Source organism: Elephas maximus, chromosome 13 (genome assembly GCF_024166365.1).
Source record: "Elephas maximus indicus isolate mEleMax1 chromosome 13, mEleMax1 primary haplotype, whole genome shotgun sequence".
Lineage (NCBI taxonomy): Eukaryota > Metazoa > Chordata > Mammalia > Proboscidea > Elephantidae > Elephas > Elephas maximus.
Genome location: NC_064831.1, coordinates 105,603,536 through 105,629,877, shown reverse-complemented (window position 1 = coordinate 105,629,877; position 26,342 = coordinate 105,603,536). Strand labels below are relative to the sequence as shown.

Sequence of the window (26,342 nt, the reverse complement as noted above, 5' to 3'; positions counted from 1 at the left end):
TTACATAATTATATAACCCTGAATACTTTGAAGACTCAGAGTCCTTAAGGATCATTTCTTCCAAGTACTTTTTAAAAGGTAATCGTAAAAATAAGCTTGGACGATCTTATCAAATACATACCCCCTTTTCAATTTGTAATGAGAACCACTGGAGAAGGAGGAACTAAAAACAGGGTGTTTTCCAGAATCTTTCATTTTCAAAATTCCCTTCTTAAATGGAGAATTTTAAAAAACACATATTTATCAGACACATTTTAATCAGATGGTAAGTTTTTGAGTCAAATTAAATAAACTATTAAACTACTGAATGACATTTATAGGTTTAAATTTTACATACTTTGAATTCTGTTCATTAATATTTAATCAATAGTTTTGTTCACAGTATTTATTCAGTTTTTAAATTTCCAAGTAATATGAAACTGTACTAGTATATGCAAATACTTTAACCCACAACCGTAACATTTTCTGGAAATGATCTCTATACATACTTGACAGCAGTCCAGCCCACCACAACCATTCTTTAAGATATGCGTGGCCACCTTGACCTGTAAATGAAGAAATACTTCACTTTTCTGAAAATTTATCAGACTCATATAAATCATTATAGCTATTAGTATTGACAGATCTTAAAATCTCATTTGTTGACTACTTTAAAGGCTTCTGTGTGACTGCATAAAGGAATTTCTTAGATAATATTTTTATGGTTATCTTGGGAAAAGGGGATATGAGGATCATAAGAATGTTAAAAAATATTTAGGTTTCTGCTATATTCTTGAGTAAAGAAATTAAATCAATCTTATATTCAGTTTTTTTTTTAATTTTGTAAACTCAGCTTCAATACACAAAGTAAAGAAAAAAAACCAGTAAGTAGCAGCCCCAACTTCCAATGAATGAGTCTGACATTTAAGTCTGGTGAGCTCACTTATGACACAGCCACCTTGGAGCATACGCCCCTGTGCTGATCAGGCCGACCGAGCACTGCTCACAGGCTGGGGCTGCCGTCACGATGAACATTCTACTGTCTTCCCTGGCTTGCCTCTCAACCGAACTAATGAAGTAAGGAAGCCAATGTCCAAAAGAAAAAAACCAGTGTGAATGAATCTTTTGCTAATCACAACCATCATGGACAACTTAGAACCAAATAAGCGGATCTGGGGGAACATGCAGGGGATGCCAACACTTTCTCCTCCACCCACTAAATGCCAGTAAAGACTACTGATTTAAGATTGCTTAATTAAGTTTACCGATAGAGGTGGCAAAGAAAAGAGAAAGTGGTATTTTTACTGCCAAAGCATGTATTCCCATGAGGTCAGAACCAGGTCTAGAAGTGAAGCAGAGGCAGGACAGAGCAGACATAATGCAATACTGGGACACTGGAAGCTGTCGTGAGAGTAGGGTTCAATCGTGCCCAGTCTCCCTACGGGACTTGATTTTGTCACCAATTTCTGGCAGAACAACCTACGGCACTCAAAGGTTCACTGATATGGGTACTCTTCAGGCCAAGGAAATCCTCTCTGTCCTTCCTGCCAACCTGAGACCATCAGGAAGAACGTCTAAAGTAAAAGTCAGAACTCCTCCTACTGCTGTTCAACTATCACGAACAAAGGATCTTAGCCTTCAACAAAGTTCCAATTTCTGTTAATGGACCCCTGTTTTCTTCTCTGCAGACACACCAACATTTAAAGAAAAGGCTGGACGCTAACCGGGCATTGGCCCCTGTTGCAATTTGGTAAGAAAAAAATGCAACTAACTAAATGAGTGAGTAGTTAACTTATTTTGACATCTCATTTTTTTATTTTTCTCACTACAAAATTAATTTATGACTCTCTGTAAACATTTAGAACTCTTCCACAGTTCAAAGTTTTGAATATACTCACTAGGAATAAAAACGTGGGCTTCTCCAGTCAAAGAAGCTGAGTGCACAGGCAAACGCTGATGTCATTTCAGAAGCCAAATAAGTCAAAACCTACCTGCTCTCATGGAGCCTTTTCTGGCAAGTCGCAAGAGGCCTTTTTTTTTCAGAATGAAACTCCCTCCAATGAAAATGCTGGAGCTCATAGCCAATCCCAGACCAATATAAAAGTCATATTTTCCACGCCCCTGGCTCATGTCGTTTACTACTTAAGAAGTCCCTGTGAGCCACATTGATCACAGAACAGAAAAACTGCTGGTATTGATAGCACGATGATACAGTCTTCAAATCTAAACAATAAAAAATAGGAGATTTTTTAATAGAATGATCATGACAGCTCTCATGCAAGCCAAAATTTTACTCCATTTATCTTCTCATAAAGGAAAAACATTTTTATTACTACTATCAATAAATAAATATATTTACTATTTAAATTTAACACCAATCTATTTCTTCCACCACGGCAAAAGATAGGACAGTGACATAAAATGTTTGGAATGAGTTTATGAACTCTGGTTTTACACAGAAGAAATTATTTCCAGTTCTAGATGACGGTCCATAGTAATAAAACTTTGTTGATAACAAAATTCTACAGAATGAAAAATTAGTCATAACAATATAGAAAGGCAGCTTGTAAACACATTTACCAATTCCACAAACATGTCCTTGAATAATCTATACAGAGAAGCTAAAAATTTCTCACCCTTACATTTTCATTTTCTTCTTAGAAACACATGTGGTTATGAGCATATGATAGTTTAATCCTTACCTGCGGTTGTATATAGAGAAGGGGAGCCCTGGTGGCGCAGTGTTTAAGAGCTCGGCTGCGAACCAGAAGGTCAGCAGTTTGAATCCACCAGCCCCTCCTTGGAAACGCTATGAGGCAGTTCTACTCTGTCCTATAGGGTCACTATGAGTCGGAATTGACTTGACGACAAAGGGTTTGAGTTTTTTTTTTTTTTAATTTTATTTTGTTAGCACAGGATGACAATTCTAGTAGATAAATGTTTGCCAGAGGTGTGGGGTACAGTACTGGTGGGCTTTGAGAACAGGAGGACAAAAGCACAATGAACAAGTCTAGAATAAAAAGTAGAGGCTTACAGAAGACTGCAAAATTTTTTTCAAAAGGCCAACTTATGAACTCTGCTGAAAAATGAACTAACGCAAAATGTGGATAGCAGAAAAAAAAAAAAAAAACAGTATTTAGCAGCAAGTTTTATGATTGTTCACAACTACCTGCCAGCCCAATTTTCTGGTAAGTCTTAGGGTCTTTAGTCCCACAACTTAACTATTTAGTCCCAGAACTAATCTGCATTTCAACTAGGATCGCTTTGCCCTCACTAACTAACCAAGTTTTTCCTTTCTTCAGGTTATGAGACCTTGGCCCTTAACTAAACAATGTAATCTATCCACCTGGCCTCTTAATTACCTTATCCATTCACGCAAACAGTATTTACTAAACATATGCTGTGTGTTTTGTGTCCATCCACTGCCTGCCCTCAAGGAGCTTTTGGCCTTTAATGGGGAGACAGACAAGACGCAATCACAGACAAGGGGTAGTAAGTACTATGATGGTAAACACAGTATCATCACAACAGGTGACATCATTCCAGACAACAGAAAAGTGCCAGTACTTTGATGCACATGTTGCAGTAGGTTATGGTTCCTCCACGTTTCCATGAGAAGAACAGTACACTGATTTGGGGGTTGGCTTGGCCAATGGGAGGCAGGCATTAAGTGACAGGGTGCCAGTTTCAAGCCTAAAACTAAAGAGGCCCCCACAGTTCTGCTTGCCCCTTTGCACTCTTGACATTATCAGGTAAAGGATATGCCCTTAAACAATTCAAACCCACCAGCCTCTCCACAGAAAAAAGATGTGACAGTCTGCTTCTGTAAAGACCACAGCCTTGGAAACTCTATGGGGGTAGTTCTACTTTGTCCCATAGGGTTGCTATGAGTCAGAATCGACTCAACAGCAATGGGTTTGGTTTTAGCAACCTGATTATAGAAGAAAGAGATGCCCCGAACAGTGTCATTCCAGCTGACCCAGAGACCTGTGAACACGATCATAAATGCTTATTGCTATACGCCACTAAGATAGCTAACTTACACACTCGAGCAGTATTACTATGTGTAATATAAAATTTCCATCATAATTCTTGAAAAACCAAAAATTGTCTATGAAAAATGGGATCACTGTTAAAGGTGGCTGATGGGTATACAGGAATCCACTGTATTATTCTCTACTTTTGTATACATTTGAACATTTCCATGTTAATGTTTTTAAAACACACCCTGCAGGGCTCAAAAGTTGCAAGATGCCAGATGAAAACCACTAGCAAGTCCTATAAACAAGGTCACCCCACAATCTAGGACAAGGGAATACTGAAACGTGAAAAGATACAACACTCAAGTCAGAAAGGTGTTCTGTTTTTGTATCAGTCACATACAACACAAATGAGTTCAAATGTCCACCTGAAACCTTCCCAGAATTGATCTGTCTCATAAAGGATTTGAAAAAGTATCCCCAGCCCTTCCAAAGCCACTCCTAACGCAAAATGATACCATGAGAAAAGCCCTAGGTGGGGAGTTTGGAGACTCAGTCCTTTATGTGCCAAACATTCGTTAACCTCAAGCCTCAGCTTAACTTCAGCATACCTGTGGAATAGTTTTCTAGACAGTAGAGCCTCATCGACTGACACGATCAGTGTGTATACAGATGTTAAGTATAGAAGATGTGGGAGGCAAAGGTAACAAGATATTTAAGTCTCTCAGGGAAAGTCTTAATTTCTACACCTCAGACACACGGTGTTCACACCACACCCTAAATGACTGACTTACCCTTGTTTATAGTCTCCTCACTAGACTATAACCTCCTGGGCATATGCACATTACTCACCTTTTAATCCTGTGCACAGAGCTGTTTGGCAGTCTCAAAATATGTCTTAATATATGTTCTCTGGGTGAATATACTTAAATGGAATGATATATAACAGGTCCTAAAGAACTGTTTTATAGGCTATAAACTTTAGAACTGTAAAAAATTACTGAAGTACCCTGGGAAGTGGTAGTACTAGATACAAGTAAAAATGCAAGGATAATGGTTATAAGGTCCAGAAAAATGGGAGTTATAAACTTAGCTACTAAACATTTGGTATGAATATCCTTCCAGTGAGTAAAGATTACTTCACTTTCATAAAAGTACCCTTAACATCATCCAACACAGAAATCACCCTTTTAACAATTATCTTCGTGAAACAATGTTCTTAATCATCATGCAAGTTCTACTAAAGAACTAACAACTTGGCACTTATATTTCTAACTATACTCAAACCCACTGCCGTCGAGTCGATTCCGACTCATAGTGACCCTGTAATTTTTTAAAGTTCCATGGTTCATAAATCTTGAAGGTCTGAACTGAATATAGTCTGAATTTCCTGGAATCAATAAAATAGAACTTTATTTATCTACAAAGATGATACCCAGAAATCAGTCAGATTTATTCACAATTCTAATCCCAGCTTAACGACAGCTTCACAAATCCAAATTCAGACTTTACTCACGTGAACCTGACTTTCACATACCAAATGCATAATTTAATTTACTAATACCGATTGACACGTTAACTTTCACTGCACGCAAGTCACATGTTGTACTGCAGCAAAGGAATCATCTAAATTCATGAGGGATAAGAATCAGTATTAGCACAAAGCTAGTTCCTTGAGGTCAGACATACCTCCATACAGCTGCATCCGAGCCCATTTGTAAAGTGAAAGTTCCCTTTCTTTACAAAGGACTCAGCACCTGGATCTCCAAATATGGACATGGGAGGGATGGGGGTGTCAGATTTTGGGTGCCAATCCCACCCCCTAGGGACTGGAGGGGGCTGGGAGCACGTGGTCTTTCGGCTGCTAGGCCCCATGTTGCTCCTTGTTTGCACAAACAATAAATTTCCACTTCCTGTTTCTCTTGCAACTGGTAGTGTGGCATCTTATTTTGATCATCTAATAGGACAGGACAAGAACCCTCGTTCAGTTACATTCTCAGGTGTGCACACCTCTCTCCGCCTTCAGCCACCCGCCATTTGCCTCTCTGCTGCCAACTGGCCCAACTCATGGGCAAGGTAGCAGGCCATTCAGTTCTTAGCTGCTTTCTGCCCTCACACCTGGTTCTACCGCCAGGCCTCTTCCAGGCTCCTCACTGCATTACAGCCCCTGACCCCTATTACAGCTCTTTTTAGGAAGTTGGCCTCACAGGAACCCCAGGTCCAGACCACTCTGCCCCAGGCTCTTCTTGGTCTTAAGGTACCCTCCTTGCCGCTCCACTCCAAAAAAACCTCTGTGCAGTGGCTACTTATAAAAGCAAACTCCTTGTCAATTTCAAGTCATAGCCCTCCTAGCAGGACCAAGAACCAACCAATCCCCTAGGTAGACCACAAGTCACTCGATCCTATTGGTTGGATTGTCAAGCCACTATTTGAATAGTAAATCAACCAATCCCTTGCAAGACTGTAGCCCAGCCAATCATTTTGAGAGTATCACAAGCCCAGGAGTTGTCAATCAACTCAGGTCTTGTACAAAAGTAACATTTCCTGCCAGCAGAGACGCACTTCTTCCTTGGGCAAAAGTTACAATGCTCTGGCATAGAAAACGGCCTGAAAGGTCCCCCAAGTAGCTTCTCTAAAGAATTTGGGCAAAGGTAACAACTCCTCAGGGATTAGGGGGAAAAAATCTCACAACTGTTTTTCCAAACAACCTAGACAGAAGACCACATAAAGAAACTCATTTTACCACACATATATACAACAAAACTGTATTCATTTTATCCTAAGGCCATTGCCCCTAATTTTACTATTCTTGTATATTAATCTTCTCCACATTTATTACAAAGTTTCATGATGTTATTCAAAATCTATTTTCTCCTCTCCTTTTTATCTATTTATTAAGGGAAACTTCAAACACACAATAATAGATAGGGATCTTTTACTGATTTCCTAAGGCGCCCAGTTGGGTCAATCATACGTGTACAGCTTTCCAGAGCAGACACAGTCAGGCCACACCTTTCCTATCCACTTAATTTCCCAACACAGAATCTTGGCTCCCATCAGATGGACCTCCCCTCCATTCCACGACTGATAATACATCACTAGCTCTCTTAGGGAGTTCCTGGGTGGTTAAGCAGTTTGAACCCCCCAGGAGCACCTCAGAAGTGTGGCCTGGCAATCTGTTTCTGAAAGGTAACAGCCTTGAAAACCATCTGGAGGAGTTTCACTCTGCACACATGGGGTTCACATGAGTCGGAATGGGCAACAACCACCCTCACTTAAAGCCTGTTCTTTGCTCAAGACCAGTCACGTTTCAAGCTCTGCTACAAATATATTCCCAACAATTCCAGTCCACAGATATTTTCTCTTCTGTGCATGTATGTTAAAGTGTAATTCTCAATTTATTCAAGTTTATCCTAAGATAAACTACTGAGTACCCGGCAAAAAGTTTCCACACAAAAGCCACTCATTTAGTTTCTGTTTGGGGTGATGAAAAACTTTGGGAAATGGATAACTGTGATGCTGCACAACATGGTGAATGAAATCAGTGTCACTGGTGGTGAATTATACACTTAAAAATGGTTAAAATCATAAAAATTTTTGTTATATATATTTTGCCACAAGAAAATTTTAAAAACAAAAAATGAAGGGAAAAAAGGCACTCAGTTATGGTGGAAATTTGATTTATAAGCCTTTTTAGAATGAACTTTTTTTGGTTTTTCATTTTGATCTCTATGCTCACTTGTGGAACTATACACCACTGTGCCAAGGCAGGAGGCGATGGCAAGCAAAATAAACTTAACAAGCCTTTAAATAATACAGCAGCCTTCAGCCACTAAGTTAAGTACATGAGTCATCTCGTTTTGATTTACAGTCTGAAACCAGGACATCAGCATTAGTGTCCTGAAAGGAAGGCATTGCTTTGTTATTCTCAGACCCGGTAATGTTCTGCTTCGAGAGATTTTTTTTACTCTTCAAGGATTAGCCATAAGGCAAGCCCAGGCTTAAAGACAGCGAAACAAGAAAATCTGCCAAGTTTCACTTCAACTAGGTTCCCAAACTAGAAATGATGTGCTAGTAACCTGTGCTTCTTACCTCATAAAGACAATCACGTGGAAGGCCCCACCCCAAGTCTTGTTGTTTTCGGGTGACAATTTGTTCAATAAACGTACAATCAGTACCTACTATGTGCCAGGCAATGGAGTTACAAAGATGAATAAAGTGCCCTTCTTTCAAGGATTCAACAGCTGACAAAATTAAAAATTACCTACATAAATTACATAAATTTTAAACACACTTTAAAGACTCTTAGAATTTCCAACTTGCTCTTTCTAAATTTCACAACTTAGTGTACTAATATTTATAAATACACATGCTGACTTTCACTAAACGTAAGCAGTCAAGAATGAAATAAACGTCTCCAAAGAAAATAGGATTATGAGATCAATTCACCTACTTCTACAATGTGGAAAACGTGTAATTTAAGGAACAAGATAAAATAAGACTAGCATTCTGACACCCACAAGGAAAGCCTAAGTTAAGATTTGCTTTGTAAAGTGACTAAGAGTAGGAAAACAGTCATCAAAATTAGTAAACTTTAAAAATTATACCAAGTTAACTATATACACAGTTTTAATCTTTTCACAGCATTTTTGACATTTTGTTTTCACATAAGCTTGAAAAGGTATGTGGTGAGGGTCCCGTGATAAGCAAAAAGCACAGCAAGGTTAACTGATTTGTCATGCATGCAGTGGACAGGTATCAGAACCAGAATGAGAATCCAGGTCTCCTCATTATCAGCCTTCTGCTCTCCTGGAGTCTCCCCTTACGTGCAGAGGCAGAACACAAGGAAGCGGCAGTACATGCCAGGCTTTCAGTATAGGTCATCACAGCCTCTGCCCAATCTACTCTCTCATGTGTTGTGATGCTGGCTTCACCATCCCCATCATCCAAACTGGATGTGAGGGCCATGAGTGCCAGATGGATTCTACCTTTGAAATATAGCCTCGCACCTGCTCTACTAACTAGACCCTGCGTCTCTATGTCTCTCCTGACCCCAGTCCATTTAAATACATGATGCTGTGCTGTGCCCTAATAAACTATGCCAATGCCACTCTCCTGCTTAAAACTTAGAAGGGGTACCCACTGTTTACAGCAAGAAGTCCACACTTCGTAACCCGATAACTAAGACCCTTAGTCATTTGGTCCAAATTTATCTTTTAAGTCTTATTTCCCAACTCTATTTTTTTTTTTTTTTGCATACGCCCCGTGTTATGCCAGAGGTCCACACACTGCTGCCATTCTAACCTACTCCTCCTTTCTCTCCTCTATATCTTTGTCTACAGTACTCCTTTCACCTGAAAGTGCCCAGTTCAAAAAGCACTTTCTTAATGAGCCCTGCTTGAACTCCACAAGCTAGAGTAATCAGTCTTTTCTAAATTCCCTCAGTATCCTACGTGCATCTCTCTTTGGGCACTTATTTTACAGCCTGTATGATGGCTACATGATTCACAGCCCCTTCACTGTGGCTCCCTGGGGACAGGTGGCTTGCTTATTCACTCGATAAACAAACATTCACTGAACACATACTATGTTCTGAGAACAAGGGATACAGCAGTGAATAAAGGTCCAGATCTCTGCCCTCATGGAATTTACCTTCTGTTGGAGATATGGTGAGACAACAAACAAAATAAATAAGAACATTATACAGCATACCAGAAGACGGTAAACGCTATGGGGAAAGGTAAAGTATATTAAAGGTGCTGGGGAGTTGGGGGTGGGGCCTGCCTCTTTTAATTAGGGTGGTTAGGGGGCCTCATTGAGGAGGCAACACTGAGCAAAGGCCTGAAAGAGATGAGAAAAGAGCTGCAGAGAGAAAAGCCCGTGCCAACACTCTGAGGTGTGAGCACATCTTCAGTTTTCTAGGAAAAGAAAGGCCACTGTGGAGAACACTGCATGAACGAGGGTAGGTAGGAAGCCACAAGAGAGAGAAAGAAGGTGGGGCATCACAACACAGGGGCCCTGTTGGCTATACACAAATCTAAAGGACATGGAACTGATCTGAAATCCATTTATTTTGCCAGATTATAATTTATTTTCATCTAGGGCCATTACAGAAGGTTATATAGCTGTTCTATTCCAAATTCATTTACATAAAATAGTCAGACATGCATAAATGTTTAAGGCTGAGCATGTCTCTTACCTGAGGGGTCCTCTTAGTTCTACAATATAGATATGTTCTTATGTTCAATATCACAACATACGCCAATCAAAAAATCCCAATTTAGATGTTTATTACACTTTCTACATAAAGAAATAATGTAATATTTAAAGTTCAGCGTTTTAAATGCAAGTGAATCATTTTTTTATGCAACAGACAAATCCTGAAAACAAGTGTTAACTCTTTTTTACTCTTATTGAGCACCTAAGCACTGTTCTGAACCACACGATATTGAGAAAGTATTATTACCCTACTTTACAGATAGAGACACCAAACCTCAAAGTGGTCAAGTAATGTGCAAAGGGTCACACAGAAAGTATACCATAATGCCAGAATTGGAACTCAAGTGTCCACTGGACTCTACTTCCACACAGTGACTGCCTCACTCTTATTAAAATTTTAGAGTTCTTCATCTTTACTTCTGCTTGGTTTTCACTGCTATCCAAAATTAGCTTTCATTTTTTCCAACCTCTTGTAGGGCTGATTATTTTTAAGAGCAGTACTTATAAATACTAGAACACTTATCCCTCCAACTCTAATTTAGGATTAAGATCGCTTAGTTGTAAATTAGAATTTTAACTTACAGGTAAGGTTAGTAAGGTCTGCCATATGAAAACAAGGCTGGAAGAGGTGAGAGGATGACTTATTTACTCATCTCCTCATAAATACTATCCTTTATTCCCATTTAAAGTTTTAAACCCTGGCAGAGTAGCTCCAGCCTAGAAAAAAAATACAGAAGTAGGCAAAAAATTCAATTACTAGCTCTCGTACTCACTCTTTTTACCAATTAACTGAAACCTATCAACCCAACATAATGTGTGCATGATACTGCTTCAAGAGCTTAATGGAATGAAATAAACACCTAGACTCTCTCACATTTCCTCTTATTACTTAAAAAAAAAAAAGGTACTGAACACATGGTATATACAGAATCTCTAGACACAGAAAGAATATGGACCTGCATTAAACGAATTAAAAATCTAATGAAGAGATTAGTGAGAAACAAACACAAAACCAAATGTATACTGAGTTTTCCGTAGTTGTGTGACAGAGAGGATTCGCTGATTCTGTCAAAGTTAAGGAGTGAAATAAAGCAGCCACGTGAAACCTTGCTCTCCCCACCAATGCCGTCGAGTCGGTTCCGACTCATAGCGACCCTGTAGGACAGAGAACTGCCCCATGGAGTTTTACGGCCGACAAATAGGGCTTGTTCACCGGTCAGCTACCGTCTCGGCCGGAGCCCAGCCGGGAGAACGAAGCTGCCCTAACCAAGCAGCCACCCGGCGCCCCAAGCAGCCACCCGGCGCCCCAAGCAGCCACCCGGCGCCCTAACCAACCAGCGAGGACGCGCAGCCGCGGCGCCCACACGGGTTTCCGCCGGCTCTGAGAACTCTTGACGGCGCGGCCGCGCGGCTCAGCGTCCCGGGAAAAGGGAAGTTGCCCGGACGCGCCTTCCCCGACCCTGCCGCGCTGGTCGCCCCCGAGCCGGCCCCCGAGCCCGCCTGGAAAGGAGACGGAGCAGCGTCCTCACCCCGGCGGGCAGGCGGCCCCGCACTGCCCTCCGCGCTCCGGCGGCTCACAGCGGCTCGCACCTCCACACGGGACGCCGGGCCGTCCCCGCCCTCGCTCGCGCGGCCACCGCCTTCGTCGCCGTCCACTGGGAGGTGCGAGCATCCGGGGCTGCAGCGGCGCGCGTCGCCTCCTCCATGGGAGTGCCGAGAGGAACCTGCCGGGACGACCGCCGCCGAGGCTGCCGTCGCCGCGGGACCGAGCACCGCGCCGAGAGGCTGGGCGCGGCGGAGTGACGCAAGCGATGGCGCGCCGCGCGCACGCGCAGTGCCCGGCGGAAGCTGTCCCGGGCGCCCTCTTCCGGGTTCCGGTTTGCTCACTAGGCCCCAGTCAGCCGGGAAGGGGAAGACGGTCAACGAGGCGGGTCGTCGCCGCGGCTGCGACAGCCGGCTCGAGCATGGCGGCTGCGAGCCTGGCGCAGGACCGGGCAGTGTTTCCTTCTGCTGTTCGCGGGGTCGCTGAGTCGGAACTGCCTAGACGGCGCCTGACAGCACCCGCCCGCGGGGAGAGCGCGGACGCTAACCTAAAGGTGGGCGGTTCGCGCCCACCAGCTGCTCCTGGGGTGGCCCTATGGGGTCGGTTCCGCTGCGTCCCACAGGGTCGCCGTGGGTCGGAAGCCGCCGGAGGGCATCGGGTCAGGCAGCCCGGGAGGAGCCCTGGAGGCGGTGTCAGGCCTTCGGCCGCCGACCGAGAAGGCCGGCAGCTGAAACCCCAGCCGCTCTGTGGGAGGAGACGAGGCCTCTGCCCGGCGAGGACTGCGGTCTGCTCTGTCCTGTAATAGGGTCGCCGGGACTTGTAATCACCGCAGTGGTTGGGTTTTTCGCTTAGTCGGCTGAGAGGGGAAGGCGGGACGAAGGGAGGGAGCTGTAGGCTGTATTTTGCAAGGTGGCGTTTGCCGACCATTTGATCAATACCGAAATCCCGTGTGACCCTCATTTAAAATGAGAGAGCCTGGGAATGGGCTCTGTGGACCTGCGTTTTAACGGGTGTCCCTTGACGGGCCTCTAGAAGATCCGGGAAAAACGCGGGAGGGGGGAGGGGGAGGGGCAAGAGGAGGGGGCGGGGAGGAGCGCAAGGGGTGGGGGAGGGGGAACATGGGGAGGGGGCAAGGGCAGGCCAGGAGACCAGGAGGAGTAGGGGCGGGGTGAGGCAGGGGGCCGAGGGAGGGAAGGAGAGGACAGAAAGGAAGGAGGCGGGGAGGAGAGGGGTGGTATTAAGCGCTACTGGGGCCTTTCAGGAAACCCTGGTGGCATAGTGGTTAAGTGCTATGGCTGCTAACCAAAAGGTCAGCAGTTCGAATCTGCCAGGTGCTTCTTGGAAACTCTATGGGCCAGTTCTCCTCTGCCCTATAGGGTCGCTATGAGTCAGAATCAACTGGTGGCAGCGGGTTTGGTTCTGTTTGGGGGGCCTTTCATGAAAACCCTGGTTGTTAAGTGCTATGGCTGCTAACCAAAAGGTAGGCAGTTCCAATGCACCAGGCGTTCCTTGGAGACTATGGGGCAGTTCTACTCTGGCCTGTGGGGTCACTGTGGGTCCAAATCAACTCAACTGGCAGCGGGTTTTTTATTTTGTTTGCTTGGGGGCCTTTCTTAACTGCTTGAATTTCGGAATAGATGGGTTCTTTAGATTTGGTAAAAGCCAGTCTCACGACATTTGGAACACTTAGATTTATTTTCCACTAGCTACACAGGAAATCCACTCTTAAAGCCATGCTTCCAATTCATCCAGGAATGGAGAAACTCATTGTCAGCATGGTTTCCTCAAACTAGCAGAAGCACAGAGGGCTAATTCATAAGAAGTGGGGGAAAGCAACTAGTTAGACTGGGAGTGAGGCGTGCTGATAAATCAGTGATCCTTTGGTTAAAGGTGTAAAGCTCCCCTGGGGATGGTGTTCTAGGTGTTGACTAAATAAAAAAAGTTATACAAAATTTAAACCATTTTGGATAAAAATCTTTCTAAAACAAATTATATACTTGTTTAAACAGAAAAAAAGCAAAAGCCAAATCCACTGCCGTCGAGTCGATTCCGACTCATAGACACCCTGTAGGACAGAGTAGAACTCCACAGAGTTTCCAAGGAGCGCCTGGCAGATTCCAGCTGCTGACCTTTTGGTTAGCAGCCATAGCACTTAGCCACTAGGCCACCAGGGTTCCCTGAAACAGAAAATGCCAAATATAGTTTACCTTTTTCAGATCCTAATATCTTTAGACTGTTCTGTTCAAATTACGAGGTTCCAGACTGCTCTGGTTTGATGAGTATCCCTGAGTATGATCTCCTAATTTAAAAGCTTTCAATCTGCTGTGAGCTTGGCACCCAGACAGCCATGAATTTTAGAACTGGCTCAGAGAAAAAGTTGCTGTCAAATAGATTCCAACTCACGGTGAGCCCTGTGTGTCTGAATAGGGCTGTGCTCCATAGGGTTTCCAGTGGCTGATTTCCCAGGAGATCACCAGGCCTTTCTTCCAAGGTTCCTCTGGGTGGACTCAAACACCCAGCCTTTTGGTTAGCAGCCAAGGCCACCCACGGACTCCACAACTGTCTCAGAGGATCTTTATTGTTTACTCGTTTGGTCTTAGTCAAGTTTGAGCTAGATGGTTGGCAGATCAGTCTCACACTGTGGTATATAGATGTCACATGGCTCCAATTTGCCGCCTTTCCACGCACTCATCCATTTTGCAGAGTGACTCTGTAGCTTCCCTCCATTCCCTGAATCTGGGCTGGCTCTGAGATTGGCTTTGGCCAACAGAATATGGTATAATTGGTAGCGTGCCAGCTTCCAACCTAAACCAAGATGAGAAGCCTGGTGAGCCTGCTGGAGGATGAGACCAAGTGGGGCAGAACACGTGAGCCGAATTGCCCCAGTCAGCCGCAGATGTGTAAGAGCTTGGCCAAGTAGCAAATCTGCCCAGCTGACCAGCTAGCTGACCCATGATTGAGGCCAGCTGAAATCAGCCAAGTCCAGTCCATATCAGCAGAACTGCCCAACTGACTCACAGACATATGAGAAGGTATAAATGATAGTTATTTCAAGCCACTCATTTTGGGGTGGATTGTTATTTCACGGTAACTGATAAAGATGCCATCAGATACCTCTAGGAGGGAAGCAGTGGTTGGTTCATATTAACAGGACTGCTTAGAAATTGAAGCTGTGGTAACACGACCTAATGAATGGATTTGCTTGCAGCTCTCTCTGCCCGTGTTCTGATCATCCCTGCTGCAGCCACATCTAACCAGCGTTTTCTCCTCCTCATAGCCCACAGACTCCTCCTGTGTTCATGATCTGGTCCTCTCACCTGACACGTTGCACACTGTGTCATCTCTGCATGTGTATCTGTACCTTGCTAATAAGATGCAGCCTCCTTAAACACCCAGATCACCTCAGGTACTGGGTGCACGTCTTGTACACTCTGATTGCTCAAGCACTGATCATGAAATATTTATAAACTTTTTAGAAATCTAGTTCCTTCTCACACACTGCTGGTGGAAACACAAAATGGTACAAGTTCCTTGGAAAACAGTTTGGAAGTTTCTTAAAAACATACACAAACCCTCAACTGGACTGGACCAAAAGCAAAGAAGTTTCCAGGATAAACTGAATGCTTCAGAGGTCAGCGGAGCAAGGGCGGGGGTTTGGGGACTATGGCTTAAGGGGACTTCTAAGTCATTTGGCAAAATAATTCTATTATGAAAACATTCTGCATCCCACTTTGAAAGGTGGCGTCTGGGGTCTTAAATGCTAACAAGTGGCCATCTAAGATGCATCAATTGGTCTCAATCCACCTGGATCAAAGGAGAATGAAGAACACCAAGGTCACACGACAACTATGAGCCCAAGAGACAGAAAGGGCCACATGAACCAGAGACTTACATCACTCTGAGACCAGAAGAACTAGATGGTGCCCGGCCACAACCGATGACTGCCCTGACAGGGAGCACAACAGAGAACCCCTCAGGGAGCAGGAGATCAGTGGGATGCAGACCCCAAATTCTCATAGAAAGACCAGACTTAATGGTCTGACTGAGACTAGAGGAGTCATTGGCGGTCATGCTCCCCAGACCTTCTGTTGGCCCAGGACGGGAACCATTCCTGAAGACAACTCATCAGAATGGAAGGGACTGGACAGTGGGTAGGAGAGAGATGCTGATGAAGAGTGAGCTATTTGTATCAGGTGGACACTTGAGACTGTGTTGGCATCTCCTGTCTGGAGGGGAGATAGGAGGGTAGAGAGAGAAACTGGCAAAATTGTCACGAAAGGAGAGACTGGAAGGGCTGACTCATTAGGGGAAGAATAAGTGGGAGTATGGAGTAAGGTGTATATAAGCTTATATGTGACAGACTGACTTGATTTATAAACGTTCACTTAAAGCTCAATAAAAATTATTAAAAAAAAAAAAAAAAAAACACAAACCAGATGATCCAGCCATTCTACACCTAGGGGGAATTTCATTTCTTCCAAGGTTGTAAATGAACGTTCAGTAGCAGCTTTATTTGTAACAGCCCAAAACTGCAAACAACTCAAATGTCCTCAAGAGATGAAAGGATAAACTGTGGTATATCCATATTATGAAATACTAACTCTGCAAAAAGGAAGGAGATATTGATACACACTATAAAATGGCGGAATCTCAAAATCATTATGCTAAGAGAAACCAGGCCATCCCTCACAAGAGTATATATGATTCCATTTATATCAAAATTCTAGGAAATGCAAATAATATACGATGACAAGAAGCAGATGAATGGTTGCCTGGAGGTGGGGGTCAGGGTGGGGGAGGGGTAACAAAAGTAAACCTGGAGGATGATGGATGTATTCATTGTTTTGATCATGGTCATGTATACATACGTCAAAACTTGCCAAACCGTACGTTTTATGTATGTATTTTATGTCAATTACACCTCAATAAAGCTGTTAAAATCATGGTTTTTCTAAAACATTTGTTGGCAGAGAAAGGGGAAGCTCTTTGAAAAAGGAATAACTCAAAGTGAATTTAAGTAGAAGACAAGGATTAAATAGCTTCACTTAAAATGGTTAGTCAATGTGGCAGGAGAATAATATTTCCCTGGAGATGTCCATGTCCTAAAATATGTTACCTTACATGACAAAAGGGACTGTGTGATCAGATTAAGGATACTGAAATGGGGAGATTATCCTAGACTATCCAGATGAGCCCAAAATAATCACAAGGGTCCTTATAAGAGGGGGCAGGCATGTCAGAGGCAGAGAACGATTTGACGGACGTACGACTGGTTGGAGAGATTCAATACTGACAGCTTTGAAGATGGAGCAAAGGACCCACCAGCCAAGGAATGAGGGCAGCCTCAAGACGTTGGAAAAGGCAGGGAGCAGATTCTCCCCTCATGCCTCCAGAAGGAATGTAGTCCTGTCAACTCTGATTTTAGTCCAGCGAGACCTATTTGGACTTCTGCCCTTCAGACTGTACGAGGATGATTGTGTTGTTTTAAGCCACAACGTTTGTTATAATTTGTCACAGCAGACATAGAAAACTAATAAAGGGAATAAGCATGCCAAGTTAAGGGGAAGGAGAAGATACTGAGATCCCTCCAACATCTTCACCAAAAATAAAAGCATTCAGTTTTACAGACAGGCAACCTAGTTTGGCCTTTCCTCCATCCTCCAGTCCATAACCTATTTTATACTGACTTACTGTGTCTGTTCCTTGATTGGCAGTTCCAATCCCATCTCCTTCAGATTTCTTTGGCTGGAATTCCTCTCCTCTCTGAACTGGTAATACAGATCAAAGTACCTAAAGATTTCTATTTGTGTCTTGACTTTGTCTCATCTCCATAACTCAGAAACCTTGAGACTACCCTGTGATGTTCCAAATGTAATGTTAGCCACACTTAACTGTATAAGATAACAAATATACTGACAGCATTAACTTCATCAGACAGGGATGTGATCACTCAACAGGGCAACCAGTACACACAGGTGTACAGCTAAAGTCCAACAACCACTGCCTTACTAGCAGCTAACCAGGGCAGCTTTTGTTAAACAAACGACTATAGAGTTGGCAGTTGTGCATCTCACAGCCTATGTGGAAAGGGTTATCCACAGAAATATTTGGTGGTTTCTTAAAATGTTTGTTTCTGATTTCTGTATAGGTACACTTTAATCAAAATTTGAGTAATTAAATCCTTTTGGATACAGCCTAGGAAAAAAGTTTTTGCTCAAATAAAATACTGTTCTCAGTAAAAGGACTAAAGAAGCTAAAGAAGTCAAGATTTCTGATGACACTTGGAGTATTAAAATGTGTTATGATTCTCTAATTTTCTATATGCTTAAAATATAAGACGCTGTATGTCATAACCCAGTGCTGTAGCTATATGTCACGCAACTCAAAAATATGTAAAAGGTAATAATGTATTAAAATAATTGACAGGTTAAAACAATCCTTTCATTGTTTCAGGAGGTAGTCATATGATGAGGAATTCCTTCAGATAACATGAATTTGACCCCTAAGATAAATACAGATAGACATTTTTATATAGCATTATGGAAACCCTAGCTATTCATTTATAAAACTGGAAAAATTTGACTGCAGAATTAGGATGATACGGAACTGAAACTATAAAAATGTTTCAGGTAAGGAGTAGGGGAAGGAGCAACATATGTTCAGCTAGAACTAAGTTATTTTATTTGAAAACACATACAGATTAATATTATTGGAAAACGTAATAGCCTTTTATTTACATAAGGCAGTTATTACATAAGGCAACATGCCATGACAACTTCTATAAAGCAAAATATAAGCAAGTCTTAGCCATTAACAAATTGTGTGTATGCTAATACAAAGCTCCCGATACATTTACATGAAAAAAATTTTATGCAGCCAATCAACATTTTACATTTTCACTCTTCTTCCTCTTTCGTGATTATATTCCATTTAACAAGAAAATAAGTCATCATTTAAAAAGGCAAAAACCCAGGAATGCTACTGAAATACAAAACCAAGAAAACCAAACTCGTAGCTGTTGAGTCGATTCGGACGCATAGCAACCCTACAGAACCGAGCAGAACTGCCCCATAGGGTTTCCAAGGAGTGGCTGGTGGATTCCAACTGCTGACGTTTTGGTTAGCAGCCAAGCTCTTAATCAATGTGCAGTACCCTTTAATTTTTCCAAAATGCAAAAACACTGACGGGGCACCAAATTACTACATGCTGACAAATACTTTGAACGTTTCAATTCAATGTGATCCTTTGGCACTGGTGGTTTTGGAGCTCCTGGCATTAACCTGATGTCCAACAGTTTATCATCAGGGTCAACCTGCTCGAAAGCAGGAGGTTCAGCAGCGTTCACTGCAGCAGAATAGATCCATTTCACACGTCGTTACGCGGTCTGAAGAATACAAACCTAAGCAGGCCAGAGAAGCTCACCCCGCCATCAGAATATGATCTTTCAATGTCGTTTCTAAAAGTTCCTGTTTAGTTTCCATAGCTTAGAACAGAATCTATAAAACCCTTCCTTTTAAAACAAAAAAAGGAAAAATTAAAACTTTCCAGTGCTTGATTTGCTTCCTCAATGCTCAACAATGCACGTTCTGGAGCACGATCCTTAGTGGACCAGCTAGTCCGCACCGCGTCAGCTCCAGAGCTGTTCTGAACCTGGTGCTTTCATTGGAGGGTACCAGAACAGTGTTAAAAGTGCTAATGTTTTAAAAACAATCAATATGGAGAGCCCACCCCTTTGGAGGTAGAAAAACTGAGGCACAGAAAGGTTATATGACACCCATATTTGCACAATTCAGGGAAAAATAAAAGAACAAATAAATCCTCCATGGTTCGTGTTCTGAGCCCTAGATTATACTTTTTTTCACATTGGGTACATTTGAAATAGATTTTTATTTACATGATATTGTTCTACTGAATATCAACTTTTTATTAGGAAACTTTTTGAATGTAACAAAGTTAATTTTCTTAAAATATAATTTTTGTTGCATTTAAAAGCATGTGAAAAAATGTACATAAAAATAAATGAGTAGTGATAATAGGCCAAATTCTCTTTCCTGTTCTTAAAATTCTTAACCTTTTCAAGTATGCAATGGAAGTGTGAGAATCTGGCCAGATATGAAAAAATCACCTATAAGCTAAAAGATACCTGTGCCCATTGAGCCAACTCAGTGACTCTATAGGACAAAGTAGAGCTGCCCCATAGAGTTTCCAAGGCTGTAACCTTTACAGAAGCAGACTGCCACATTTTTCTCCCATGGAACGGCTGGTGAATTTCAACTGCTGGCCTTTTGGTTAGCAGCCAAGCACTTTAACCACTGTGCCACCAGGGCTCAAGCTAAACAATATCAAAAACCAGACCCATTGCTGTCAAGTTAATTTCGACTCTTAGCAACCCTACAGGACAGAGTAGAACTGCCCCATAGAGTTTCCAAGGATGATTAAAAGAAAAAGAAAAACCCATTGCTGTCAAGTCGATTCCAACTCATAGTGACCCTATAGGACACAGCAGGACTGCTCCATAGAGTTTTCAAGGAGCACCTGGTGGATTCGAACTGCTAACCTTTACCACTACACCACCAGGGTTTCTAGGCTCAGGACAGACCTTTAAAATTCGTCTTCAGTACGACTGTAATGTGAAAATGAGGAATACAGAAAATTGAGGTATTTTATATGATAAACTCTCTTATGATGTGACTGGTATGCAAATTGATCTTTTCTTTTTCCAACTCAAGTTAGCAGACCTCTAGCTATAGATATGAGGAAAACAAATGAAAACTAGCATGGACGTATCCTTGGGATGAAGAGCAATAAATACTAAGGAGCTAATGTTACATTTTTTGTCCCTGAGATGTCCTGCTGGATGGATGAATTACTTCCTTCTTGCAGACACACTGAGAAGGACAACTCTTTCAGACCACTAACGCTAATCCACAGTCTTGAAAAGATTTTAAACTTAACTGTTATTCCCTATTTTCCTACTCAGTTACAGGAAGCCAAAGTCAGGATCAGGTAAGTGTCTGAGAAAATGTGACGTGTGTGGCTTTGTAAACCATCAGAGCATTCTCCCCAGCTCTTTAGAACTAATTGACCAGCTTGGAAAAGCGAGGGATCGCCCAGCAAGAACTATGTACCACAGTGGGGACTGTGCTTATCAACAATCTGCGTCAGTGGATCGAACAGCTCGTCCACACCTGAGAGACGCTGCATCTCCAGTGCTTTCCAGGGATCTGGGAACAAAGAGGAATAAGGAAGCTGAAAGATGACTGCACATTTTAATAGTGCTCTCTTGAAACCCAAAGACCAATATATTGCTGCTGGGATGAATAATGAGTATAACAAATTGGCTTGAAAGTAAGAATTGAAAGAATATTTCTTATTGCTGTACAAAGAGCAGCAAAGTAGATTTCACTAATATTCCATGAGGAAGGACCACCAAAATTACAATGTGAGTGATGAGCAAGACCACTAGTGCGCCAGGGTTAGACACCCTTCCTCCAGGGAACCTTCTCCCAAAGACGGAGGGGTCAGTCAGAACAGCAAAACGTTCCAGGTGATCTCTCAGCTCCAACGCTGGACTAACGAGCAGAACGGGAAGCAATCTTTAAATGCAAAGATTCAGATGAGGAAACAAGGCATCATCCAAGTAGGAGAAGGAGAAGTGGCCTATTTAAAATATCCACAGTAAATTGTTATAAAAAACATGATGTTTAGAGGAAGCTTTTACACTATTTTGCTCTCAGGTTTAGAGATAAAATTCAAAAACCAGTGTAATAATGCAAACATTTCACATGTATTGGTTTCTCATTCTAGGCCCTCCCCCAAAGCTCTCATTAGGAAGGTTTTAGTTAGAACTGTAAATTCTTTCAGCCTTCACTTTTATATTTTTCTTTACACTTCCAAATGAATTATGAAAACATGAATTTATAAAATAAGTACCATTCAAATCAGAAGTTATATGCTCTATGTGAAGCTTGATTATCTAGTCATACTAATTACTCTGAGGCTAGTGTCACAAACTTGAAACACAATGAACGATGTGAACTTTGTTCCACTGGAAGAAAACCACACCTTAGCGATATAATTTGCTGAACAGTGTAAGTCTAGGAGGGCCTAACTGTGCCTGGGACCAGTCACCCTTAATAAGAGAAGAGCTAGTAATACTCTGGGATTTTCTTTTACTCTAAAAAAATCACAGGAAGGGTCATCCAGAAAAATCACCTCTTAGTATCCAGGGTGTAACTGTGAATTAAAATATAATAAGCACACTGTAGATGCATTTACACTAAGCTTCACATATAAGTTCTATCAAACTTAAAATGATAATTTCCATAAGAAGACACATGAACTTTCTCATTATACTTGTATAGCCATGTGTATTTTTGATTATCTCAAAATTCTTACCTAGAAAATTATTCTTATGCCTACTAAAAGGATATTTGATATTGCTACACTATATTTTTATAAAGTTCAGTTCAATAAATCAAGTCCTGCATTCCTAAAAATACCGATGATTAAAAGCAAGCCTTCAGGAACTGGTAAGAATATTAATGAACACTTTGGGTGTTTATTAACTATCAGTTAACGTAAGATTTAAAATTCTTTTCAAATAATTTTGTTGTTGCCATTAGGCACAAATCACTGACAACCCATGATTACTACATGTGGTTCTAATTCATAAAGGTATTTCTTGCTCTGTATTAAACTATTCTCATCTTGTTTAGCTTCTTTGTTCAACACTTTAGGGAAATATAGAGTCTTTAGAAATGTTCTTTTTGCCTAGAAAATGCATTCTTTTCCTTAGCAAATAACTTTAGTTGGATTTTATTAGATTTCATGTTCTACTTCATGATAATCTACCCAATCCCATCTTTCAGTTTAGCACAGTTCCCTATTCAGATAAAATATGGCACGTGAAATATTGCATCACTTCGTGCACATGGAAGGTTACCATGGACAGAATAATGTTATCTTGCATTTAGGAAGTTTAGTGAGAGTTTGAGTGAGGAATTGTAGGATGTTTTGTCATCACAAACAAGGAAATGGCTAAACTGTTCTCAGTTTTGCTAGGAATTCTTTGGAAAAATCACTCTCAAAGTGAATGCATTTTCTAGGCAAAAAGGACACCATCAAAGCTATGTACCAATTTGTAGAAACTAGATTACGCCTAATTGGGTCCTTTAACTAGGTCCTGTATTGACTTGGTCTCCTGACAGAGAAGTCGATATATGTGCGAGTTAACTGTTACTCTCTCATTTAACAGCGTTATTATCAAGTTAGATTATTTATTTCTTCTGAATGGTCATCTAATCAAAAGCCACAGTGCTTGCTAAAAGAGAACTGGATCCCAGTTACATAGATTGAATGCAAATAAAATGCCTCATGCTCCTTAAACCAACAGTCTTTCATTGGACAACACATGCCAAAAGATTCAGCTTGCTCTAACGTGCCTGTAGTCTCAACTGTCTTCCAAAGAATATACTATTATTTCTAACTGCTGTACACATTTATAGTTTAAACACTGAAATACGAAAGCATAATCAAGGAAGCTGCACTACTCTAATCTAGGAAAACATACGCACCAAAACATAAAAACCAAACCCGTTGCTGTCGAGTGGATTCTGACTCATGGCAACCCTAACAGGACGGGGTAGAACTGCCCCACAGAGTTTCCACGGAGCGCCTGGTGGATCTGAACTGCTGGCCTTTTGGTTTCCTAAGAGAACATGCACACAGTAATAATCAAATTAAGCCAAGAGTTCAAGTGATAAAGGCACTGACACTGATTTGAGCTACTGATAAAGTCACCCATAAACGGACACTCAATCACGTGCAATCGCTCTTCTCTATTTGCTATTAAAATGGCTTCAGGATGGGGCGGAGGGGTCCAACTCGTTTAGAGAATTAAAAACAAATGTGTACCTCTTATTTGGATAAGTACCTGTTATGGCTTGAATTGGTCCCCCCAAAATATGTGTTATAAATCCTAACCCCTAAACCTGTGGTTATAATCCCATTTGGGAATAGGTTGTCTTTGTTATGCTAATGAGGCAGGATTAGTACAGGGTGTGTCTTACAAAATGTAAAAGGAGTAGATTAAGCAAGCAGAGATGGTGGAAACCCAAACCAGACTAAACCCACTGCCGTCGAGTCAATTCCGACTCACAGCAACCCTAGAGGACAGAACAGAACTGCCCCATAGAGTTTCCAAGGAGAGCCTGGTGGATCTGAACCACCGACCTCTTGGTTAGCAGCTGTAGCACTTGACCACTACACCACCAGGGTTTCCAGAGATGGAGGAAGATAGATGTTAAGCCACATGGAGATCTCCAAGGAACCAGGAAACAGAAGCCGGAGAAAGACCTTTCCCCAGAGCCAACAGAGAGAGGAAGCCTCCCCTGAGAGCTGGCACCCTGACTTTGGACTTCCAGTCTCCTAAACTGTGAGAAAAAAAATTTGTTTGTTAAAGCCATCCACTTTTGGTATTTCTGTTATAGCAGCACTAGATAACTAAGACCTGAATGTTATACATGCTCAATGCAAAATAACACAACTACCAGAGAATTTACTGTACAGAATCAGATTTCAAAACAACGCCCCATTTCCAAAGTAATTTAAGTAAGAATATCTGTTCCTTTACAAAAACTAACCAGAAAGAGCCCATCTTTACTTTCCGTTTAAATCATGTTAAAATGCTTTAAAAGAAAAGAGTATTCATGAAAGCTTCCAGGTTAATGACAATGAAAATGAGATTCTGCTCATTAGAGAGATGACACCCAGGCAATCTTTCAGCAACTCCAGGCTCCAGAGGGCTGGGACCCCACCGTGCTGCTGAGCAGTGCTCTGCTGCAAGTGGCTTTAGGGTGTGGGCATCCGTTCACCAGATCACTCATTACGGGGATCTCTTCCACTTCACATCAAATTAGAACCAGAAACCATATCCATTTCCTGTTCCTCAAGCCACCCAACACCCTGCTTCACCCTAGTCTGTTTTCATATTAGATTTGTTCATCTCCCCAATGTTGAAATTGAACTCTTTGAACACCTGTATAAGGACAATTCCGACAGAGACAGTCGTGAACCCGCAGGCCATCCCCAAGAAGTCCACCAGGCCCACGTTGCTCCACTCCCGGAACAGGATGGCGGAGGCCAACAGGACCAGCGTGGTGAACACAACGTAGTAGATGGCCCCGAACACTGAGGAGTCAAAGCACTCCAGTGCCTTGTTGATGTACCTGAACTGGACGATGATGCTGCAGCCCAGCACAGCCAGGAGCACCAGGCACAGGCAGAGGGCTCTCTGACTAGATGGGTTGTTGTGGAAGATATCCTGGGCCGCCAGCCCAATGCCCTTGGTGGAAGGCACGGTGAAGCTGCCCAGCAACGAGCAAATGCTGATGTAGACCATGATGTTGGTGGGCCCGTGGGCTGGTGCGATCCAGAAGATAAGCAGTAGCAGCATGAGCAGCACGATGCACAGGTAGCCCACAAACGCTGGAACACAGATGGCAGATGGTGACCCTGGGCAATGACCTGGCCGCCGTCACCCGGGGGGCCCCCACCACTGTCTTTCTCGGGGTGACTGTGCTCCAGAGAGCAGGGTCTGGCCTGGGCTTGGGGCAGGCAGGCACCCTAGAGTTCTGGGTTGAGTTTACCAGATTCATTGATTTCATTCCACAAAAATGATTCTCACCATTATTTTCACCATTAAGACATCCATAGCTCCTAATGGTTTATCTATCAATAAATAAGTCCTCTACTTGTGTCGTGTGCCGTCGAGTTGATCTCAGCTCACAGTGACCCTGTGTGACAGAGTAGAACGGCACTGTAGGGTTTCCTAGGCTGTAATCTTTACAGGAGCAGACCACCAGGTCTTTTCTCCATTGGAGCCACTAGTGGGTTCGAACCACCAACCTTTCGGTTAGCAGCTGAGCGAGCACTTAACCATTGTGCCACCAGGGCTCCTTAAGTCCTCTATTAGTAATAGTAAAATCATCGTAAATGCTTTAAAGCTAAAAAAAGAAAAAAGAAAAAGCCATTCACTTGATGGATTTTCTTAGTTTAGACAGTCAATTAAACCTTTTATGGAATGCCTATCACAGGCAGATAGGGGACCTGGCCAGTGGGGCAGGAGGATAGCTGGGAAAGCTGTGAGGGTGTCTGTGACTGCAGCAATAACTGGGGGCTCATACAGTGGGCAGAGGCAAGGAGCACTGGGTTGTGCAGACAGTCCCACACAAGAAAAAATTACCCCATTCTCACAACTTCTAAATGTTTCCTTCAACTTGTCAGTGAAAAAGGTTTATAATAACCAGAACATAGAACTTACTTTATATATTTTAAAAAAAGTTTTACATGAATATATAATGAATTTTTCAGAAATATAACTTCCATGTAAGTTAGGGGAAGACTGTTGTTTCTTTAATCAGAACTTCATCAAGAGTGATTCTTTAATCTGCGAAGCATCTCACAACGTGGATGAATCTGGAGGACATTATGCTGAGTGAAACAAATCAATCACAAAAGGACAGCATTGTATGAGACCACTACTATAAAAACTCATGAAAAGGTTTACACACAAGAAGAAATAATCTCTGATGGAGGGGAGGGGTGGAGGGAAAAATACT

General features: G+C 42.3%; 2 protein-coding genes across 6 annotated transcripts in view; both read right to left on the bottom strand.

The window, feature by feature from the left end:
• Nucleotides 1-11,857, bottom strand: part of NIPA2 (NIPA magnesium transporter 2) — a 37,224-nt gene extending 25,367 nt beyond the window's left edge. The window contains exons 1-3 of one of the 4 annotated variants that reach the window (XM_049852611.1): nt 11,769-11,857; nt 1,971-2,202; nt 489-545 (exon numbers count right to left, since the gene is read on the bottom strand). In XM_049852611.1, the coding sequence (XP_049708568.1) occupies nt 489-545; nt 1,971-2,109 (196 nt within the window). In that variant the 5' untranslated portion in view covers nt 2,110-2,202; nt 11,769-11,857. Of the gene's footprint in view, nt 1-488; nt 546-1,877; nt 2,203-11,707 lie in introns of those variants that run through there. The other 3 variants (XM_049852610.1, XM_049852612.1, XM_049852613.1) reach the window with 3 other exon arrangements.
• Nucleotides 11,858-18,383: 6,526 nt separating this feature from the next.
• NIPA1 (NIPA magnesium transporter 1) overlaps nt 18,384-26,342 on the bottom strand; it is a 99,935-nt gene continuing 91,976 nt past the window's right edge. For both annotated transcript variants that reach the window (XM_049906047.1, XM_049906048.1), the window contains one exon: nt 18,384-25,209. In XM_049906047.1, the coding sequence (XP_049762004.1) occupies nt 24,698-25,209 (512 nt within the window). In that variant the 3' untranslated portion in view covers nt 18,384-24,697. The remainder of the gene's footprint in view (nt 25,210-26,342) is intronic.